Below are 23,410 nucleotides of genomic sequence, written 5' to 3' on the forward strand. Positions count from 1 at the left end.
AAGTTGCCCCTTAGGTCTCTTTTATATCTTTCCCCTCTCACCCTAAACCTATGCCCTCTAGTTCTGGACTCCCCGACCCCAAGGAAAAGACTTTGTCTATTTATCTTATCCATGCCCCTCATGATTTTATAAACCTCTATAAGGTCACCCCTCAGCTTTCGACACTCCAGAGAAAACATGCCCAGTCTATTCAGAAGGTTAAAAAAAAACAAGAGAATTCTTAAGTTTACAGCCCAAGCAGCTAAATGGAAGCCAATGGCTTTTTGATTAAAATCTGAGATTCCTCAGAGATATAATAGTGTCAAAGGGCAGGAGGAGATCACCAATAGAGAGAAGCCAGGTCACAGAGGCATTGTGACAACAGCCTGTCTCCTTCCCATAATACAGTTCCGTGCTGGGTTCTGAGTCCAGAGAAAGATTGACATTTATATGGCAATTTTTTATGAGCTCAGAACATCCCAATGTTGCTCATACCCAAGTAATTCCTGTCAAAGTGTGTCGTGGGGGGAGGGGGGGGGGGGGGTTTAAAGGAAGCAGTGTCAATGCGTGATCTGCAGTTTCAAAAACAGGAGGTGATTTGTTTGAAAAACAGAAGACCTTTAGGGGTTTTGACAGGACCCTTGGGTGAAGATGCAGGAGGTGGACTTCACCTGATGATGCAGCAGCGTTCCGAAAGCCTGTGATTTCAAATAAACCTGTTGGACTATAACCTGGTGTCATGTGACTTCTGATCTTATATATGCTAATGACTTGGGTCAGGAAAGTGACTGTACTGTAGCCAAGGTGGAAAGGAGTGATGGTGACACAAAGAGTTTTCAGAGGGATATATAGAGGAACTTCACTTATCTGGCATTTGATTATCTGAATTTCTGATTATCTGGACAAGATCGCAAGGTCCTGATGCTTGGCTAAACTGTGTTATCCAGCATTCAATTATCCGAACATTCAATTATCCGAACATTCAATTATCCGAACAAAATACTCCCTGCACATGTTGTTCAGGCAATTGAGGTTCCTCCGTAGACAGAGGAAGCGACAGTGCGAAACATGACTGATTGTAACACGGCAAAATGTGAGGTAATGCATTTTGACAGGAAGAATCGAGGAGCTGGATATTATTTAAATGAAGAAAGATGACAGGAGGTATTTGGGGAGTCTATATGCATAAATCACAAGATTCTTGAAGATCAGTGGATAATAGGGAAAGCACGTGAAATGTTAGCCTTTATTTCAAAGGAAATAGACTATAAAAATAGAGAGGTTTTACTAAAACTATACAAGGTATATGTCAGGGAGGAGAAAGTGAGGACTGCAGGTGCTGGAGATCAGAGCTGAAAATGTGTTGCTGGAAAAGCGCAGCAGGTCAGGCAGCATTCTTGAAGAAGGGCTCATGCTGAAAACGTCCATTCTCCTGCTCCTTGGATGCTGCCTGACCTGCTGCGCTTTTCCAGCGACACATTTTCAGCAAGGTATATGTCAGACCTCAGCTGAAATACTGTGAACAGTTTTGGGTCCTAGACTGAAGGAATGATCTGCTGTCAAGAAGGAAGTCCAGAGAAGGTTTCCTACATTGGCAATGGGGAGGGAGGGACTGTTCTTTGGGGAGAGATCGAGTAGGTTGGGCCTGTGTTGAGAGTGTGGCGATGGAAAAGCACAGGAATCCTGATGAAGGGCTTGTGCCCGAAACATCAATTCTCCTGCTCCTCGGATGCTGCCTGACCTGCTGTGCTTTTCCAGCGCCACACTCTCGACTCTGATCTCCAGCATCTGCAGGCCCCACTTTCTCCATGGTTGGGCCTGTGTTCATTGGAATGAAGAAGAATGGGAGATGACCTCATTGAAATAAATACAAGATTCTGATGGGACTAGACAGGGTGGATGTGGAGAAGTTGCTTTCCCATTTAGGAGAGTCTACGAGTGCTATCCAGAGATGAAGAGGAACTTCTCTCAGAGAGGAGTGCATCTGCGCAATTCTTTACTGCATGGAGCTGTTGAGGTCAGCCATTAATTCTGTTCAAGGCAGATTTTTAATCAGGAAGGGGCATCCAGAGCTATGAGAAAAAGGCAGGAAAGTAGAGTTGAGGATTATCAGACCAGCCCCATGATCTTGTTGAATGGAGGAGCACACTCAATGGGCTGAATGGCCTACTTCAGCTCCTATGTTTTACACCTGAGCCTCTGTTTTTCTGCCTCCAGCTGTTGCGTGGTGTGAGTCTGAGGGGAAAGAAAGATGAGCAGCTGCTATTTTCATAATGCTGTTGAAGAGTCTTACCGATCCTGGGCGAGGGTCTGGAAGTCTGCCCATGTACCGTGACCACCAGCGCGGCGATTCCTGGTCTTCTTTATACTGCCCTTCAAATGCCTTCCGGATGCTGGCAAGGGTGTACTGGCAAACAGCGGAGATTTCGATATTTTGCCTTTATTAATGTGGAGGAGAAGGAGTAACAATTAGTGAAATCACAGAGATAACCACCTCACCTTGCACTGGGGTGTCTGTTTGGGGGTCAATCTGAGAATCCCTTTTCCCTTCTTGCAAAGGGGACAGATCACTTTTAGCAATCTCTGATGTCTTCCAACCAGACACCACCTCCTGCCAGTGTCACATTTTCCCCCATTAAACACTTGCAACCCACTGAGAGCAATCTCATCATCAATCTGATCCTTTCTACAGGTCAACCTGAATGTTACCAGTTTTGATGTCCCACTGTTGAAGAGATATGTCCAGGCTGCTACAAGAAAAACTAAAGGAATTAACCCCAATGCATTATGTTCTGTCATTCCTTTTAAGATGAATTGCAGTCTAAAACCATTGGTCATGAGGGACAATATCTTGCCCAATAAAACCTAGGATTGATCCCATTGGGTAATGGAGAAGCAGCTCCCTTTCTAATTGGCTGTGCAGCAGGAGAATGGACCAATGACAAGAGAGTAGGGGGGGGGGGGTCAGCTCTGTGATGAAACTACCAGGAATGTAACCAATCAGAGCTGGGAACCCACCTGTGAAGATATCACAGAGAGGAATGTTGGGATAACAGGAGGAGTGAGTTTGCATAGCACTGATGCACAGAGTAATTTTGGGATGTTTTGTTCATATTTGCCTGCTGTTGTTTCTTTTTCATGATCTACAAGGTGAAGCATGTCACTGAACAGGGCAGCCTGGAGTTAAATATCCCATCTTTCGATGGAACACTCTCAACACAGTTGGATTGTTGTATTAATACCCAGAGGCTGAGCTCACCGTCCAGTTAGGGGCAGTGGGCAGGCTCCCTGTGTTGGAAGGACAATTATTACCCTAGGATTTGTAGAGTGAAAGCCTGCTTATTTAGGTACAGTAAAAACCCCCTCCCATTTTATTATCAATCTTTCATGGGATCTGGGTGTTAGCATTAAGGCCAGCACTTCCTGCCCGTCCTCTTGAAACGAGTATTTATTTATTTTAAATAAATATAGCAGTTGGCAAATTAAAGCAAATTGAATTGGCAGCCCCTGCGGAGTCCTGTAACAAAACTCAAAACATCAAAGGGAAACTCACAAATTTAAATACAAATAGTTTTAGCAGGAGATAAAGTCAATGAAATTTCTTGTTCCTGGGACCATTCTTGTAAATTGTTTCTGCGCACCCTCACATCTTTCCTATAATGTGGTGGCCACAACGTTACTCAGTACTCCCAGGTGAGGTTTAACAAGTGTCTTATTCACAGCCAACATCACCTCCTTGCTCTACACCCTTATTCATAAAGCTGAGGACACTTTATTTAGTAGGGCAGCACATGGACTGCAGCAGTTCAAGAAGGCAGCTCATCCCCACCTTCTCAAGGGACAATGTGTCTTGCCCAGAACATGCCCTCTAATGTGTGCTGATTACTCATTTTGGGGATTAGTACCTTTACATTATTTGACCGGGCTGTGTTATGATAAGGAGGTTGATCTGTGAACAGCCTGCACTCTAACTTCACCATTATTACTAGGACAGGCTGATGATGCCCATATCCTGAAACAAAATTGTAAAATAGTTTACCTGCACCAGGAGCAGGGTTCATTATCAGCACATTTCATACACAACTGTCCCTTCATTTCTTAGCGAGAAATTTTTCCCACGAGGCACATTCTTGCATTAAGAATAGAATAATAATGAAAGCGGGAGATTAAACTGTGAGCAAATATTTCCCAATTTGAGGGCGGCACGGGGGCACAGTGGTTAGCACTGCTGCCTCACAGCGCCAGAGACCCGGGTTCAATTCCCGCCTCGGTGATTGACTGTGTGGAGTTTGCACATTCTCCCCGTGTCTGTGTGGGTTTCCTCCCACAATCCAAAAATGTGCAGGTTAGGTGAATTGGCCATGTTAAATTGCCCATAGTGTTAGGCGAAGGGGTAAATGTAGGGGAATGGGTGTGGGTGGGTTGTGTGTCGGTGTGGACTTGTTGGGCCTAAGGGCCTGTTTCCACACTGTAAGTAATCTAATCTAACTCCGTTGGTGAAAGAGAGTTGAATTTCACCAGACATGTTTGAAATGTGAGCAACTTCAGGGGTTGATTACACCTAACTGAATCGGATGCATTGTTTCCCTGCTTTTGATTGATCACACCTACTTTTGGAGATCCATTAAAAATTACAGAGATGCTTGTCACCAGTGGGACCTCTCGAGTGACATTTTAAGGATGATAGGCCTTTGTTCAGAGCAGGCTGTCTGATTGGGATGTGTCCCTTCCTTTCTCAGGCCCCAGTCTCTGAAAGGCCTCTGAAAGGCCTCAGCTCCCTCTCAGTCCCCTTCTTTAGTTTTGTCTTTCAGTTTAATGCCTTGCTGGGACACATCCAACCCTAATATGTTCTCTGTTGTGTCAGACAAGTGTCTTTTATCCTGATGACCAAATGTGTGGTTGGACCTGTTACTGTCCACACCCAGATGGATTGGCCTGAGGGGGTTGGAGTTGAGGAGGTGATGGTCACCTCACAGGTCAGTTTCTGTTGTAACGGTGGCCACACACTCTCTGTCCGCCCCCTCACCATAGTATTGGATCCTGCTCAAGTCTGCTCCTGCCCTGCGTGGCTTTGTCATTGGCTGGTTTGCAGGGGCCAGTTACCCTGCAGAGTTGAGTGTGAAACTGTATTCTCAGATATAGTAGCAAAGTAGGCCCTTCAACCCCTCTCGGATACCCTGTCATTCAGTATGATCAATAAAGCGGTGGGGGGGTGGGGGGGGAGCAGGAGCAGGAGCAGAGAGTCCTGGGTGTATGGGTGCACAGATCACTAATGGTTCCGGGACAGATAGAGAGAGCAGTACATTATCTTTATTCTCTTGTGGGATGCAGGCATCGTTAACTGGCCAGCATTTATTACCCTTCCCTAACTGCCCTACTAAATAAAGTGTCCTCAGCTTTATGAATAAGGGTGTAGAGCAAGTAGGTGATGTTGGCTGTGAATAAGACACTTGTTAAACCTCACCTGGGAGTACTGAGTAATGTTGTGGCCACCACATTATAGGAAAGATGTGAGGGTGCGCAGAAACAATTTACAAGAATGGTCCCAGGAACAAGAAATTTCATTGACTTTATCTCCCGCTAAAACTATTTGTATTTAAATTTGAGAGTTTCCCTTTGATGTTTTGAGTTTTGTTACAGGACTCCACAGGGGCTGCCAATTCAATTTGCTTTAATGCCCTTAGGGAGAAAATTCCAGGATTCTGACCCAGCCACAATGAAGGAATGGTGATATATTTCCAAGGAGAAAGTGAGGACTGCAGATGCTGGAGATCAGAGCTGAAAAATGTGTTGCTGGAAAAGCGCAGCAGGTCAGGCAGCATCCAAGGAGCAGGAGAATCGACATTTCGGGCATAAGCCCTTCTTCAGGAATGAGGAGGGTGTGCCAAGCAGGCTAAGATAAAAGGTAGGGAGGAGGGACTTGGGTGAGGGCATTGGGAATGCGATAGGTGGAAGGAGGTGAGGGTGAGGGTGATAGGCCGGAGAGGGGGTGGGGGCGGAGAGGTCGGGAAGAAGATTGCAGGTCAAGAAGGCGGTGCTGAGTCTGAGGGTTGGGACTGAGATAAGGTGGGGGGAGGGGAAATGAGCAAGCTGGAGAAATCTGCATTCATCCCTTGTGGTTGGAGGGTTCCTCGGCGGAAGATGAGGCGCTCTTCCTCCAGCCGTCATGTTGCTATGGTCTGGCGATGGAGGAGTCCAAGGACCTGCATGTCATTGGCGGAGTGGGAGGGGGAGTTAAAGTGTTCCACCACGGGGTGGTTGGCTTGGTTGGTCTGGGTGTCTCAGAGGTGTTCTCTGAAACGTTCTGCAAGTAGGCGGCCTGTCTCCCCAATATAGAGGAGGCCACATCGGGTGCAGCGGATGTAGTAAATGATGGGTGTGGAGGTGCAGGTGAATTTGTGGCAGATATGGAAGGATCCCTTGGGGCCTTGGAGGGAAGTGAGGGGGGAGGGGTGGGCGCAAGTTTTGCATTTCTTGCGGTTGCAGAGGAAGGTGCCGGGAGTGGAGGTTGGGCTGTTGGGGGGTGTGGACCTGACGAGGGAGTCACAGAGGGAGTGGTCTTTCCAGAATGCTGATAGGGGTGGGGAGGGAAATATATCCTTGGTGGTCGGGTCTGTTTGGAGGTGGCGGAAATGACGAAGGATGATACGATGTATCTGGAGGTTGGTGGGGTGGTAGGTGAGGACCAGTGGGGTTCTGTCCTGGTGGCAATTGGACGGGTGGGGTTCAAAGGTGGAGGAGTGGGAAGTGGAGGAGATGTGATGGAGAGCATCATCAACCACGTCTGAGGGGAAATTGTGGTCTTTGAAGAAGGAGGCCATCTGGGTTGTTCGGTATTGGAATTGGTCCTCCTGGGAGCAGATGCGGCAGAGGCGAAGGAATTGGGAATATGGGATGGCGTTTTTACAGGGGACAGGGTGGGAAGAGGTGCAATCTAAGTAGCTGTGGGAGTCGGTCGGTTTATAGTAAATGTCCGTGTTGAGTCGGTCGCCTCAGATAGAATTGGAGAGGTCTAGGAAGGGGAGGGAGGAGTCTGAGACGGTCCAGGTAAATTTGAGGTCGGGGTGGAAGGTGTTGGTAAAGTGGATGAACTGTTCAACCTCTTCGTGGGAGCACGAGGCAGCGCCGATACAGTCATCGATGTGGCGGAGGTAAAGGTGGGGGCTGGTGCCAGTGTAGCTGCGGAAGATGGACTGTTCCACATATCCTACGAAGAGGCAGGCATAGCTGGGGCCCATGCAGGTGCCCATGGCTACTCCTTTGGTTTGGAGGAAGTGGGAGGATTGGAAAGAGAAGTTGTTCAGAGTGAGGACCAATTCAGTAGGTCGAAGGAGGGTGTCAGTGGAAGGGTACTGGTTGGTTTGGCGGGAAAGGAAGAAGAGGAGGGCTTTGAGGCCTTCATGATGGGGGATGGAGGTGTACAGGGACTGGATGTCCATGGTGAAGATAAGGCGTTGGGGTCCGGAGAAGCGAAAATCATGGAGGAGGTGGAGGGCGTGGGTGGTGTCTCGAATGTAGGTGGGGAGTTCTTGGACTAAGGGGGACAGGACCATGTCGAGGTATGCAGAGATGAGTTCGGTGGGGCAGGAACAGGCTGAGACAATGGGTCGGCTGGGGCAGTCAGGTTTGTGGATTTTGGGCAGGAGGTAGAAACGGGCGGTGCGGGGTTGTGGGACTATGAGTTGGAGGCGGTGGATTGGAGATCCCCTAAGGTGATGAGGTTATGGCTGGTCTGGGAGATGATGGTACATTGAGATGATATATTTCCAAGTCAGGATAGTGAGTGACTTGGAAGGGATTTTGCAAAGGCGGTGTTCCCATGGATGTGCTGTCCTTGTCCTTCTAGATGGAAGTGGTTGTTGGTTTGGAAGGTACTACCTGAGGATCTTTGGTGAATTTCTGCAGTGCAGCTTGTAGATAGTACATACAGCTGCTACTGAGCATCGGTGGTGGAGGGAGTAGATGTTTGTGGATGTGGTGCTAATCAAGTTGGCTGTATTGTCCTGGATGGTGTCAAGCTTCTTGGTGTTGTTGGAGCTGCAGCCATCCAGGCAAGTGAGGAGTATTCCATCACACTCCTGACCTGCACCTTGTAGATGGTGGATGGGCTTTGGTGAGTCAGGAGGTGAGTTACCTGTTGCAGTATTCCTAGTCTTTAACCTGCTGTTGTAGCCGCTGTGTTTATGTGGTTAGGTTCTTTCAGCTTCCAGTCAATGTGTGTGGATACTGGGCGATTCAGTGATAGGAATGCCAGTCAATATCTAAGGGCGATGATTTGATTTTCCCTTGGTGGAGATGGTCATTACCTGGTGTATGTGTGGCACAAATGTTACTTGCCATTTGTTAGTCCAAGCCTGGATATTGTCCACATCTTGTTGAAGTTGATAAAAGTGGGGCTGGAAAGGCACAGCGGGTCAGGCAGCATTGGAAGAGCAGGAATATCAATGTTTTGAGCCGGGATCCTTCATCAAAACCCTTCACCTTGCTGATTCCAGCTTTAAGAGGGTCCGTGATGTCACACATGGTCAAATGCAGCCTTGATGTCAAGGTCTAGCACTCTCACCTCTTGTCTGGAATTCAGCTCTTTTGTCCATATTTGAATCAAGGCTGTAATGAGGTCAGCAGCTGAGTGGGCCTGGTAGAACCCAAACTGAGCAGGTTATTACTGAGCAGGTGCTGCTTGATAGCACTGTTGGTGACCCTTTCCATCACTTTACTGATGGTTGAGAGTAGACTGATGGGGCAGTAATTGGCTGGATTGGATTTATCCTGCTTTTTATGTACAGGGTTCTTCACCAACTTTTCACATTGTCCAATAGATGCCAGGAGAGTGATTGTGATTGCACTGAAACAGCTTGATGAGGGGCACAACTAGTTCTGGAGTGTAAGATTTCAGAAAGTTGTCAAACTGATGACACTATAACACCAGCCCATGGTATGTCAAACAGCAGAAGAGGTGATAGTCTGGTGGTATTATCACTAGACTATTAATCCAGGGACTCAGATATTGTTCTGGGGACCTGGGTTCAAATCTTGCCATGATAGCTGGTGGAAATTAAATAATTTTTAAAAATAATCTGGAGTTAAGAAATTATGATGACATAATTATTGTTGACGGTTGAGAAGGATGCTGCCATTCTTACCTGGTCTGGCCTACATGTGACTCCAGACCCACCGCAATGTGGTCGATTCTTAAGGACCCTCTGGGCCATCGGAGGTGCCAGGTCTGTCCTGTTTTAGCTTGGTATTCAATATCACACAAGGTGCTGGAGAGATGATCCGTCACTCTGACTGTCATAGACAGGTATATCTGTGGCGTGGACGAGGTTATGCTCTTTATTGGTTCCCTCACCACCTGCCGCTGACTCAGTCTAGCAGCTGGGTCCTTTAGGACCTGACCAGCTCAATCTGTAATGCTGCTGAGATTAAACAGTGGATATTGAAATCCCTCACTCAGAGTACATTTTGCACCCTTGCCATTCTCAGTGCTTCCTCCAAGTGTTGCTTTACTTGGATGTGTACTGATTCATCAACTGAGGGAGGACAGTACACGGTAATCAGCAGGAGGGTTCCATGCCCATGTCTAACCTGAAGCCATGAGACCTCATGGGGTCTGGAGTCAATGTTGAGGACTCGCGGTAACTCCCTCCCAATTATATAAAGTCCAGATTTGATCAAATTCAAACTTCACTACCTGCCAATTGTCCTTCATGCCCTTCAGCCAGAGTGTGGCGAATCTACGGATACATTGCCACTGAAGGCTGTGGAGGCCAGGTCATTGTGTATATTTAAGACAAAGATAGGTAGGTTCTTGATTGTCAAGGGTTGTGGGAGAAAGTGGGAGAATGGGGTTGAGAAACCTATCAGTCACAATTGAATGGCAGAGCAGACTCGATGGGTTGAATGGCCTAATTTTTGATCCTATGTCTTATGGTCTTAATAGTGTGGATTATTCGGCCATTTCAGAGGGTAGTTAGGAATTGCTGTGGATCTGAAGTTGCACAATAATCAGGGTTCCTGCCTTAAATAGCATAATTTAATCAGAGGGGAATTCATGGGCACCATCACTGATCCAATTCCATATTTATTTGTTAAAGGCAATGAAATGTCTCCTGTTGGGATCTGAACTCATGGTTCCATATCATTAGGTTCGGCCTTTGCCTTTATAACCAGAGTGCCCCTGTTCTCTCAGGGATGGACTTTAATCCAAGAATACCCCATGAGCACACAGTGAGAACCACTGGCCATCCTGGCTATAGCTAGAACCATCCTGTAGATCATTTCCCTTTGATTGTGAGTCACTGTTTCCATGGGAACAGTTTGCGTTCCTTGACAAAGTTGCTCAGGGACATTTCACTTTGTGGTTCCATGGAAACGGCAGTTTATCACGAGGGGACAGCCACAATGATAGTGATCTCCCACGCCTGGTGTAGGAGCACACTGGGTCACGTTCTGTTCATTCCTGCATGTATCCCTGAGTGGCCCTGAGAAGGTGTGGGTGAGCATCTTATTGGACCACGCCAGCGAGATTGGGTTTGTACATCCACAGAGAGTCTGGTGCTGGAAAAGCACAGCTGCTCAGACAGCATCCGAGGAGCAGGAAAATCGACATTTCGGGCATAAGCCCTTCATCAGGTAGGAGGTAGAATGGGGCAGTGCAGGGTCTCGGACTATGAGTTTGGAGGCTGAGGATGGGAGATCCCCAGAGGGGTTGAGGTTGTGCATGGTCTGGGAGATGATGATTTGGTGATGGGCAGAAGGAGTCACATACATCCACAGTCATGTTCAAGAGACAGTCCCAGTAACAGTGAACCAGCAGGGATACTGTTCTCGATAGTTTCTAATCAGCCTCTAAAACCCAGCCTCCTGGTCCACAGGTAAGGACACTACCACTGCACCATAACTGCTCTAATGTGATACAGTTCTAAACTTTTCTTTTAGTTCAGTGGCAGATGTGGATACTTCTGGCTAGGCCAGCATTTACTGCCCATCCCTAATTGCCCTTGAGTGGGGTGATGTCTGTCTTGCAGGGGAACTTGCAGATGCTGGTGAAACGCTAGCTCAAGTTGGAAGGAAACATAAGAGACAGAGAAATGGAGGGGGTGTGAGAGCAAGTTAAGGCACAGACAAGACACAGACTGACACAGACAGACACAGACGTACAGAGACACAGACAGACACAAACAGAAATACAGATAGAGACAGAGACACAGATAGAGACAGAGCACAGACGGAGACACAGACAGAGACAGAGCACAGACGGAGACACAGACAGAGACAGATGTATTTACTGCCCTTTTCCGTCCAGATGTTAGTGGGTGGATTGACAAGATGCTGTCTTTGGAACTTGCTGTGTTCTGATCAGTTGCTGCAATTCCTACATCACAACAAGACTACACTACAGGAAGTACTTTCTGACTCTAAGGCACTTTGAAATACCCTGGGGTTGGGAAAGGCACTATATAAATGCAAAGTTAAAATGCAGAGGCTCAATTCAAAGCATCACCAGCTTTTTACTTTAGATGAACATTCTGCTGGGCTTATTTATACATTGTAGAGAATTAGATCCCTATTTGAACCTAAGCTGCCTAATTTAACTTATTCCACTTCAGTTCTGAAGAAGACTCACTGGACTTGAAATGTTAACTTTGTTTCTCTCTCCACAGATGTTGCCAGACCTGCTGAGTTTCTCCAGCTATTTCTCTTTCTGTTCCAGATTTCCAGCATCCTCATTCACAGAGTCACAGAGATGTACAGCATGGAAACAGACCCTTCGGTCCAACCCGTCCATGCTGACCAGATATCCCAACCCTATCTAGTCCCACCTGCCAGCACCTGGCCCATATCCCTCCAAACCCTTCCTATTCATATACCCATCCAGATGCCTTTTAAATGTTGTAATTGTACCAGCCTCCACCATTTCCTCTGGCAGCTCATTCCATACACGCACCACCCTCTGTGTTAAAAAGTGACCCCTCAGGTCCCTTTTAAATCTGTTCCCACCTTGGGGTGGCACGGTGGCTCAGTGGTTAGCACTGCTGCCTCACAGCGCCAGGGTCCCAGGTTTGATTCCAGCCTCGGTCAACTGTCTGTGTGGGTTTCCTCCCACAGTCCAAAGATGTGCAGGTCAGGTGAATTGGCCATGTTAAACTGCCCATAGTGTAGGGTACATTAGTCAGAGGGAAATGGGTCTGGGTAGGTTACTCTTCGGTGGGTCGGTGTGGGTTTGTTGGGCTGAAGGGCCTGTTTCTACACTGTAGGGAACCTAATCTTAAACCCTCTAGTTCTGGATTCCCCTACATTTGGAAAAAATACATTATTCTTTTATCCTATCCATGCCCTTCATGATTTTATAAACCTCAATAAGGTCACCCCTCAGCCTCTGACACTCCAGGGAAAACAGCCCCAGCCTGTTCAGCCTCTGCCTGTAGCTCAAACCCTCCAACCCTGGCAACATCCTTGTAAGTCTTTTCTATAAGATCTTTATTTTATTTTAACAGCACACACTTGATGGGTCGAGTGGTCTCCTTCTTTGTTGTAGAGATTCAATGAGCTGATTATTGTTGTATCTCTTTGGGCTGCACTCATGTGCCTGACTAACCCAGGTTTAGTTCAGATTACATATAACTGCAGTGTTTCACCCAGCTGCTACAGTCTTTCTCCCTGAGGTTAAAAAGCAGTCAGAAAACATAATGAACACATGATTGAGTTCCACATAAAAGGACAGTCAGTAACTGAGCTGCTTCGATGCACTCCACTTTGAGATTGAACTGAACAAGTACTGACAAGAGTTGAACTCTACTGCAATTGCTCATATACACACTCACTCTCTCTCTCTCTTGCTCTCTCTCTCTCTAATGGAATTGCTCTCTCTCTCTCTCACCCACACACACACAATGCAGTGCCAGTTAGCTACACTTACTTATTAAACCTAAAATTGATGGTTGAACAATTAACAGGCTTGTTGTGGAAACACTAGCTCAAGTTGGAAGAAAAAATAACCACTGAGCCACCGTGCCACTTGAGAAATGGAGGGAGTGTGAGAGCAAGTTAAGGTACAGACACAGACAGACACAGACAGAGGCGGCGACAGAGACTGACAGAGACAGAGACAGACACAGATAGGGACAGGGATAGACACATACAGACAGAGACAGAGGCACAGACAGAAACAGAGACAGACAGAGGCGGTGACACAGACAGAGGCAGAGACAGAGACGCAGACAGAGACAGAGAAAAGGGTGGACCAGTAAGCAGACATGGATCAATTTATGGAGCCAAAGCAAACAGCTGTGAATGTTGTAAATATAAAGCAAAAACAGAAAACTATTTTATAGACATAGAGCTGGACAGCACAGAAAAAGGCCCTTTGGCCCATTGAGTCAGTGCCTGTCATAAACAAACACCTAACTATTCAAACCCCATTCTGCAGCAGTTGGCCCACAGCCTTCACACCACAAGTGGCCATCTATCTTCGATACATTGTGCGCCTTTTGTGATCTCTGGTTATCTCAAAGTACATGGCAGCCAGTCCACATTATAGTGTTGGTACTGGCAACCAATTCATACACAGCAAGATCCTACAATCAATACTCTGATAATCACAGAATCCCGACAGTTTGGAAGCACCATTCCTGATGAAGGGCTCCTGCCCGAAATGTCGATGTTCCAGCTCCTCAGATGCTGCCTGACCTGCTGTGCATCTCCAGCCCCACTCTAATCTCCAGCAGCTGCAGTCCTCACTCTCACCACAGTGTGGAAGCAGGCCATCCAGCCCTTCAGGTCCACACCAACCCTGCAAAGAGCATCCCATCCAGACCCTACCCAATCCAACCTCTGTAACCTTGCATTCCCAATGGCTACTCCATCTAGCCTGCACATCTCTAGTCATTATTGGACAATCTAGCATGGCCAGCCCACCCTAACCTGTACATCTTTGGATGGTGGGAGGAAACCCCACGCAGACACGGGGAGAATGTGCAAACTCCACACAGACAGTTGCCTGAGGTGGGAATCGAACCCGGGTCCCTGGCGCTGTGAGGCTGCTGTACTAACCACTACCCCAAGTTAGTCACCAATTAATCTATTTCAGTGCTATAGGATGAAGAGATACAATTTGGCCCAGAACACAAGGGAGATCAAACCTTACTTACATAGAATAGAATAGAATCCCTACAGTGTGGAAACAGGTCATTGGGCCCAACAAGTCCACACTGACCCTGCAAAGAGTAACCCACTCAGACCCATCCCCCTCTCCTATTACTGTACATTTCTCCTGACTAATACACCTAACCTACACATCCCTGAACATTATGAGCAATTTAGCATGGCCAATTCACCTAACCTGCATATCTTGGGATTGTGGGAGGAAACTGGAGCAAACCCACACAGACACAGGGAGAATGTGTAATCTCCACACAGATAGTTGCCCCAGGTGGGATTGAACCCCCGTCCCTGGTGCTGTGAGGCAGCAGTGCTAACCACTGAGCCAACATGCTGCCCAGTATAAACAAGCATACTCTTCAAAATTACATCATGGGGTGATTTTACACCCAACTGAATGGGTGGACAAATCCCCATCTAAAGGGATTTATTCCTGATGAAGGGCTTTTGCCCGAAACGTCGATTTTACTGCTCCTCGGATGCTGCCTGAACTGCTGTGCTTTTCCAGCACCAATAATCCAAAATCCCCATCTAAAGACAGCCCAGGGACTTTGGAGTGGGTTCACACTGAAGGCTCCTGTGGGTCTTGAAAAACAGAACCTCCTGTCCCAGAGAATCCTCAAGAGAACTATCCACTGAGCCTTGTGTACCCAGCCCGGCGCAGACCGGGACTGGGGGAGTAGTTTGGGGGACGGGGTGGTGATCAGTAGTTTATTTGTGGATAACGTAGCCAGAGGGAGAAAAACTAACTTCTCAGGAGGCACCTTTTGACCTTTGCAGCTGCAAAATATAACTCAATAATCAATGGTGAGATCTTCATTACATCTTGAAATTGAAATTTATGTGTGACAATCTTGTGATATCCTTCTGTTTGCATGAGTGCTGTCACGCGCACACATTTCACCTCTTCGTAGACGAGTAAAACAATAATTTCCAGTTATTACAGATATATGTCAATGCTAGCTGTGTAACAACATAAGGTCATTCACAGCAAGAAAGACAGTGCACGATAGAAGCTAAAAAGAGTGTTTGAAGACTGCTTTGGTGAACCAAGTTGATAATTCACAGCATCTCGATGTTAGTCCGATGCCTGACTGTGAGAAGCCCTTCCTGAGGTTACTCACTGAGCATGAGCTGAGATAGTATCAACAGCAACAATGGCCACTTAACCCGTGGAAACTCCAACAGGAACAGCCAATATTACGGGGAAGGCTCGAATGGCAGAGAGAGAGGATCAGACAAGTCAAGATGTGGTGTCCATTCCGCCACGGACTAACCAAATGGCTTCACTTGCACCAGCACAGAACAAGCGAGCGCTCAGTCCCAGTGCACAGCCCTGGCTCAGTGAAAGCACCCTCACTTCGAGTGAAAAGGCTGGATACTCCAGACCCTGCTGAGGTGACCTGAACACTTGGTTTCAGCTGGCAGTTCAGTGATGGGATCTCAGGTTAAACTGAGGCCCCATCTCCTCTCTGGACATACTGCTGTGCCACCTTTTGCAGTATCGTGAAGAAAGGTCACAGAGGTCGCCCCGGTGTTCCAGAAGGTAAGCTGCTTATCAACGTCTTGCTCGTTCACGCAGCTGGCTCTGTGCCCCGTTTCCCACATTACGACTGATCACCTTTCGTTGGCCACGGGTACAGGTAAAGTCACATTGTCCAGAGGATCACAGCACTGCTCTCTCATTACAGAGAGGTAACCTTAGGAGAGTATAAAGGCAGTAGGAGTATACTTAAGAGGGAAATCAGGAGGGTAAAAAGGGGACATGAGATAGCTTTGGCAAATAGAATTAAGGAGAATCCAAAGGGTTTTTACAAATGCATTAAGGACAAAAGCGTAGCTAGGGAGAGAACACGGCCCCTCAAAGATCAGCAATGCGGCCTTTGTGTGGAGCCACAGAAAATGGGAGATACTAAATGAGTGTTTTGCATCAGTATTTACTGTGGAAAAGGACATGGAAGATATAGACTGTAGGGAAATAGATGGCGACATATTGCAAAATGTCCAGATTACAGAGGAGGAAGTGCTGGATGTCTTGAAACAGGTAAAGGTGGATAAATCCCCAGGACCTGATCAGGTGTACCCGAGAACTCTGTGGGCAGCTAGAGAAGTGATTGCTGGGCCTCTTACTGAGATATTTGTATCATCGATAGTCACAGGTGAGGTGCCGGAAGACTGGAGGTTGGCTAACGTGGTGCCACTGTTTAAGAAGGGCGGTAAAGACAAGCCAGGAAACTATAGACCAGTGAGCCTGACCTCAGTGGTGGGCAAGTTGTTGGAGGGAATCCTGAGGGACAGCATGTACGTGTATTTGGAAAGGCAAGGACTGATTTGGGATAGTCAACATGGCTTTGTGCAGGGGAAATCATGTCTCACAAACTTGATTGAGTTTTTTGAAGAAGTAACAAAGAGGATTGATGAGGGCAGAGCAGTAAATGTGATCTATATGGACTTCAGTAAGGCATTCGACAAGGTTCCCCATTGGGAGACTGGTTAGCAAGGTTAGATCTCACGGAATACAGGGAGAACTAGCCATTTGGATACAGAACTGGTTCAAAGGTAGAAGACAGAGGGTGGTGGTGAAGGGTTGTTTTTCAGACTGGAGCCCTGTGACCAGTGCAGTGCCACAAGGATCGGTGCTGGGCCCTCTACTTTTTGTCATTTACATAAATGATTTGGAAGCGAGCATAAGAGGTACAGTTAGTAAGATTGCAAATGACACCAAAATTGGAGGTGTAATGGACAGCGAACAGGGTTACCTCAGATTACAACAGGATCTGGACCAGATGGGCCAATGGGCTGAGAAGTGGTAGATGGAGTTTAATTCAGATAAATGCGAGGTGCTGCATTTTGGGAAAGCAAATCTTAGCAGGACTTATACACTTAATGTTGCTGAACAAAGAGACCTTGGAGTGCAGGTTCATAGCTCCTTGAAAGTGGAGTCGCAGGTAGATAGGATAGTGAAGAAGGTGTTTGGTATGCTTTCCTTTATTGGTCAGAGTATTGAGTACAGGAGTTGGGAAGTCATGTTGCGGCTGTACAGGATATTGGTTAGGCCACTGTTGGAATATTGCGTGCAATTCTGGTCTCCTTCCTATCGGAAAGATGTTGTGAAACTTGAAAGGGTTCAGAAAAGATTTACAAGGATGTTCCCAGGGTTGGAGGATTTGAGCTACAGGGAGATGCTGAACAGGTTGGGGCTGTTTTCCCTGGAGCGTCGGAGGCTAAGTGGTGACCTTATAGATGTTTACAGAATTATGAGGGGCATGGATAAGGTAAATAGACAAAGTCTTTTCCGTGGGGTCGGGGAGTCCAGAACTAAAGGGTATAGGTTTAGGGTGAGAGGAGCAAGATATAAAAGAGACCTAAGGGGCAACTTTTTTACACAGAGGGTGGTACAGGTATGGAATGAGCTGCCAGAGGAAGTGGTGGAGGCTGGTACAATTGCAACATTTAAGAGGCATTTGGATAGGTATATGAATAGGAAGGGTTTGGAGGAATATGGGGTTGGTGGGACTAAGTTGGGTTGGGATCTGTTTCCATGCTGTACGACTCTATGACTCTAACTGATGATCATATCGTCATGGAGATCTACAGCACAGGAAAAAGGCCCTTCAGCCCATCACATCCATGTTGGTCAAAACACCCTGCTAACTATTCCAATCCAATCTTCCAGCACTTGGGCCATAGCCTTGTATCCCTTGGCATCACAAGTCCACATCTGAATATCTATCTGATGTTCTGAGGGTTTCTGCCTGTCCCACCCCTCACAGGCAGTGAGTTCCAGATTCCCACCGGTCTCTGGGGGAGAAAAACGTTGTCCTCACATCTCCCCGAAACCTCCTGCCCTGAGATACTTTATTTCTCAAGAAAGAGGAGAACTGAGAAGGGCAGGATCTTCATGGTAACTTCAGCCAGGGCTGGAACTGAGTCCACACTGTTGACATCACTCTGTACCAAAAGCCAGCTATCCCACTAACTGAGCTAACCAAACCCCAGTTAGCCAGTGAGCCAGATGGTTCCTGCTTATTCTTTCAGCCCGCCCTGAAAAGGATCTTCTGATCTCCTTTGGGTACCAGACTACCATTGAGAGAAGCTTTAGTAAGGACTGATGTATACAATAACATATCATAGGGAGTTAAGGTTCACATGTTCGCAATTGTTTTTAAAGGGGAACCCGAACAGAAAAATCTGGTTTCCAGCAGCATTTCTTTCTCAGAGTGCAGTAAGAATTTGCCAAGTGGATGTTAATGATTAAACAAGCCCCACGCAGAAGGCCTCACACTCTCTCTTCGGCTTATCTTTAACGAGGTGACCGTGACAAACTGATAGATTGAAGTCTCAGGCAGCTTTGTCCACTGTGTGTTCAACTCGCTTGTGGAGCGAGATCAATCAATTCTACCAGAGGTTTCTGTTTGCAAATGGCACTGAGCTTGGATCAGTGTTGCTATGGTTACTGGGTTAGCAGGAGGCGATCACAGCGTTTAGAAACCAGCTTTCCTGGATCTCAGCCTGAATACCTAGCCAAGCCATCACAGGTAACAGTGTCATTTTTCCCTGTTAGACCAGATTTTTAGGATCGATGCAAGGACGGTGCATGGTTTTTGCTGAACTTCTTTCAAACCTGAGTGTGGATTCGAATCCAGTGCAGACTGATTGACTGAGATCTCCTCCGGCCTCTGGTTGTCAGAATCCAACAAATCGGACAAGCTCAGTCTCAGAGAACAGAAGGACACGGCAAAAAGTTTCCAGGAAGTCGCAAGAGCTACAGTTCCTGAAACAGTTGGAGAGCTCCACATGAACAAAGTAGCAAGTTTCTCCATAAGGCTTGGGCTAAAGCACGTTTTTTTTAGGAGGGAAGAGGAGGGGAAGATTTACTGATTTGGAGTTACTGATCCCAAATGATTGAAGCCAAAAGGCTCACTCGCTCATGCCAGCATCTCCCACAGAATGAAAGACACCGAAGGAGGGGTATCTAGAGGCCACTGATGTGAAAACTGCAGCTGGCAGGCAACACTCTGTATACACACGTGGACTGGAGAATATACAGGGAATCTCAATCTTTGTCACTATCAGGAGCAACCATCAGTTCAATAGATTTCAGCCTGTAACATCCTTCAGGGGAAATCAGCACTATCCAACAAGGGGAATCCCAAAATTAAGGGATTATAAACCAACAGATACCTTGGTCTGTGTGTGCCCGTGGATGAAGGTGTACTAGTGACCTGAGGTATTTGTGTATATGAGCCTGGCCTCTGGTGTTAGTGTGCTGGGTAGGCCATAAAATAATCACCCATTAGTCACCCCTGCACTGCATGTAAAAGGACTCTTCCTCTCAGCATTAGGAAGCCAGCTACGAATAAGCGAGGCGAAAGGACAGCCAATGACATCACAAGGAAGCAGGAGGAAGGGGTTTAACTAACTGCAAATCTAACAATCCTAACATTGAGATGAACAGTAAAGGCCTTTTCTCCAGGGTTGGGGAATTCAAAACTGATTTTAAGGTGAGAGGAGAAAGATTTAAAAAGGACCTGAGGGATAACGTTTCTCACAGAAGGTGGTTCTGATGCGGAATAAACAGCCAGAGAAAGTGATGGATACAGATAGTTACAACATTTAAAAGCCATTTGGACAGGTATATGGGCCAATCACAGGCAAATGGGCCTAATTTGGTTTGGGAAATCTGGTTGGCATAGATCTGTTTCTGTGCTGTATGACTCGCGACTATGATTGTTCAAGTATCATTTTCCCAGTATCTACTCTTCACTTCCCATTTCTAACCTGTGTCTGTGCTTTGCATTATTAAGAAGCTCTCACACTTGAGGTATAGTGACCCTCAGACCAATAATGAGAGAGCAATCCTTTGGTTTGGTAAAACTCTGGAACTTCACCTTTTCACATTTCGTAACACATTAACTCACACTTTTGTTGACTCAAGAAGGCCTGGTTAAATTGGTCCTTGCTAAAACATGAATTAATTCAGTCCAGGACAAACTCAAGGGAGGTCTCCTTTTATAAGTTAACCTTGTTGTGAGCAGCCAAGGGATCGGGTGGATAAAGAATGGGAGTCAGTTACTCCCTCCCAACTCAGGAAGCTTAATAATTTGGGGTATTCCATCTGGAACTGTCATACCTTGGAGAAGCTCACCTCGGGTCTGGTCATATCAAGTGGACGATGTAGCGGTGTTGCTGTTGTACCAGGGAATTTGTACATTGGGAGATCTATGGAGAGCTGTCCATATTCCCCAGGACATGGTGAATCACTTACACACATTGCCAGGGATTAAAGAATTTACAGAAGTTTACAGATTTATCATAGAGTCATACAGCACGGAAACCGACCCCCCCAGTCCATGCCAACCATAATCCCGAACTAAACTAGTTCCATCTGCCTGCTCCTAGCCCATATCCCTCCAAATCTTTCCTGTTCATGGACTGATCCAAATGTCTTTTAAACGTTGTACCCACATCCACCACTTCCTCAGGAAGTTCATTCCACACGTAAACCACCCTCATGTCTTTTTGAATCTCTATCCTCTCACCTTAAAAGTACACCCCCTCTGTCTCGAAATCCCCCATCCTAGGGAAAAGACATTTACCATTAATCCTACCTAAACCCCTCATGATTTTATAAACCTCTATAAGGTCACCCCTCAACCTCCTGCACCTTGGTGAAAAGCGTCCCAGCCTTTCTTTCGAACTCAAACCTTCCATACCCGGCAACATCCTGGTAAATCTCTTCTGAACTCTCTCCAGCTTAATCATATCCTTTCTATAATTGACATGAAAACTTCCTGTGGCATCTGTTCTAAGTCACACCACTCCTTTCTGTTTTAATTAACCTTATGTAAAGTGTGGGTTTGTTTTACCTGGAGGTAGGGGAGGAATATTAGGAGTGTGGATTCAGCAGGGATTTGCAAGGTCTGTGACAGGCTTTATCAGGGCTGGGGAGGGGGGAAAACAATCCATTTCATGAAAGGTTGTATTTTCTTTCATTCGTGGTAACCTCCTTAACGTTGCTCCCTTACGCATTCCTGAAAATATAACTCCTCTTTAAAAGTACTTCACTATATAGTCACAGACTTATCGGCTGTATTGGTCAGGGCCTTTGTGTAGCCATGAGGGCTGCGTCTGGTGGACCGGGAGAGGCTGGGAGGAAGGATCCCGAATAAATACGGGTATGCCAACAGATGCTCCCGGTGGGGGGGAGCTTTGATGGGATTGCACTGAGTATTGTAATTTAATTTAATTTGCCTTGGTTCAATTCAATTTAATTTAGGGGTTTTTTCGTTTAATTTATTTATTGAATTGTGGTTTGCGTAGGTTTTTTTTCTTTTAAATTTTTTGTGGAGTAGAGTAGTAATTTGTTTACTGTTAATGTTGTTAGAATTTTAGATTGTTATACTATTTTGTAGTAATTTTATAATTTTGTAAAAAATTCAAAATCTTTTTCTCAATAAAAATATTTACAAAAAAATGTAATTCACCAGCTAGGAAGCGGTGAGGTCATCGACAAAGATGCAAAATGTTCCTTTTGTTGAAAACAAAGTTCTGCCGATACTGGGAATCGAAAATCAAAACAGTAAGCGCTGGAGAAACTCAACAAGTTTGACAGCAGCTGAAGACAGAGGGAAACTTTCTCTCCAAAGTTTCGAGTCCAGCCCTTTCTGGTTTGTTCTACGTCTTTTATTAGTTTCAGCTCAGAAGGCTTGGACAGAAACCTCCCCTCATGGTCTGAACTCAGAATATGTTTCCCAACTGCGCAGGAAACCACAAATCTGTGAGGTTTACCTTCCCAAACCACCCAGGGCCTTATCCTAATGTCTCTGTGGTGAGGAGGAGGGATTTTCCTTCGGGTAAACTAAGGAAGCACTGCAAATGTGACCTTGCCCTCAGCAAACCATAGACTGAGTACCAGAGCACACAGATTATAACGATAGAGTATCGGGACGTATGGGAGAGGTGAGAAGTGATAAAGCAAATAATCTCCGGATTTACAAAGGTTTCAGTAAATCCCATTCGCCATGGAATTCATCTAGACACTTAACTCCAGATTATCCTCATTCTGGATTTACTCCAGATCTGTCTCCTCAGTCCACGTTCCTTCACTCACTCACCCCATTCCATTCACTTCAATTCTGTTGGAACTGGACTTTGTGACTGAATCCAACTCTAGTATTTAATGGGACCAATGGCCTCCTTGGATGCTGTAACATTTCTGTGATTCTGTTGGACAGGTAGGTACTTGCCTCGATTTAGCGCCTTATCCTGAGGACATCACAAACAGCTTTGCTGCTTGTGAATTATTGTTTGGCATTTCTAACGTCATTGTTGTTTGTGGGTAAACACTTCAACCGTTTTCCTACACAGGTCAATTCCACAAGCGACAATGACGATGATCTTGTGCTTATGTTGGTGATGTCGGTTGATAGTTTAATATAACTGAGGATCATGAGGAAAAGAACAAGTGCAATGAGTTAATGTAAAGTCCACCTCAACAGCCAGATAATTGGCTGTGTACCCAAAACGACAGCAATTCCAACGGGGGAGCACGTCCTCAATACTGTCCATCTTGGCCAAGTGCTATGTTGATGGTTAAGATAGTCTGTGTGTACTGAGCACAATATTTACACTTACCATTGTGATAAAAACACTCCATAGAATATCGTGTCTTGCCAGTTTCCTCGGTCTAGAACATAGATACTCTTCAGGACGTTGAAGTGGAAGCCAAACTCTGGGATGGAACAGACAACCCGGGTCTTCAGGAAGGACGTCCATTTCTTCTGTAGTATTCTCATTCCCCCCTCATCGCTCTGTGACACAAACAGATTCAATTTGGGGAGATGTATACTGAGTCTATCTCTGTACACTGTTACCTCATGGACATTTCCAAGCAGTCATCTATCAGCCTGCCCCCAATTTTCCCATCGATTCCTCTGATTTCAGACCAACATTTCCATTTCTGTGCAACAACATAAAGCTCTCCACCCTGTTACATTTCAGGAAAGAGTATTTACCGATTTGTCAGCACGCAGCAGAGGCCATTTTGAGTAATATATAATACAGCATGGAAACAGGCCCTTCAGTCCAAACTGGCCCATGCTGACCACAGTGCCCACTCAGCTAGTTCCAATCGCCTGCATTTTGTTCATATCCCTCCTAACAGGGTTAGACAGGGTGGACAGTGAGAGCTTTTTTTACCTCGGATGGTGATGACTAGCACAAAGGGGCTGTAGCTTTAAACTGAGGGGTGATAGATGAAGGACAG

At 46.2% G+C, this 23,410-nt stretch overlaps 1 protein-coding gene across 1 annotated transcript in view; it reads right to left on the reverse strand.

Moving 5' to 3' along the window:
• Positions 1-23,410, reverse strand: part of sema4gb (sema domain, immunoglobulin domain (Ig), transmembrane domain (TM) and short cytoplasmic domain, (semaphorin) 4Gb) — a 176,427-nt gene that overhangs the window by 17,867 nt on the left and 135,150 nt on the right. Inside the window, exons 9-10 of the mRNA XM_072557084.1 lie at positions 22,780-22,955; positions 2,273-2,417 (exon numbers count right to left, since the gene is read on the reverse strand). Coding sequence (XP_072413185.1) covers positions 2,273-2,417; positions 22,780-22,955 — 321 coding nt within the window. The remainder of the gene's footprint in view (positions 1-2,272; positions 2,418-22,779; positions 22,956-23,410) is intronic.

This window comes from Chiloscyllium punctatum, chromosome 38 (genome assembly GCF_047496795.1).
Source record: "Chiloscyllium punctatum isolate Juve2018m chromosome 38, sChiPun1.3, whole genome shotgun sequence".
NCBI classification, from domain to species: Eukaryota; Metazoa; Chordata; class Chondrichthyes; order Orectolobiformes; family Hemiscylliidae; genus Chiloscyllium; species Chiloscyllium punctatum.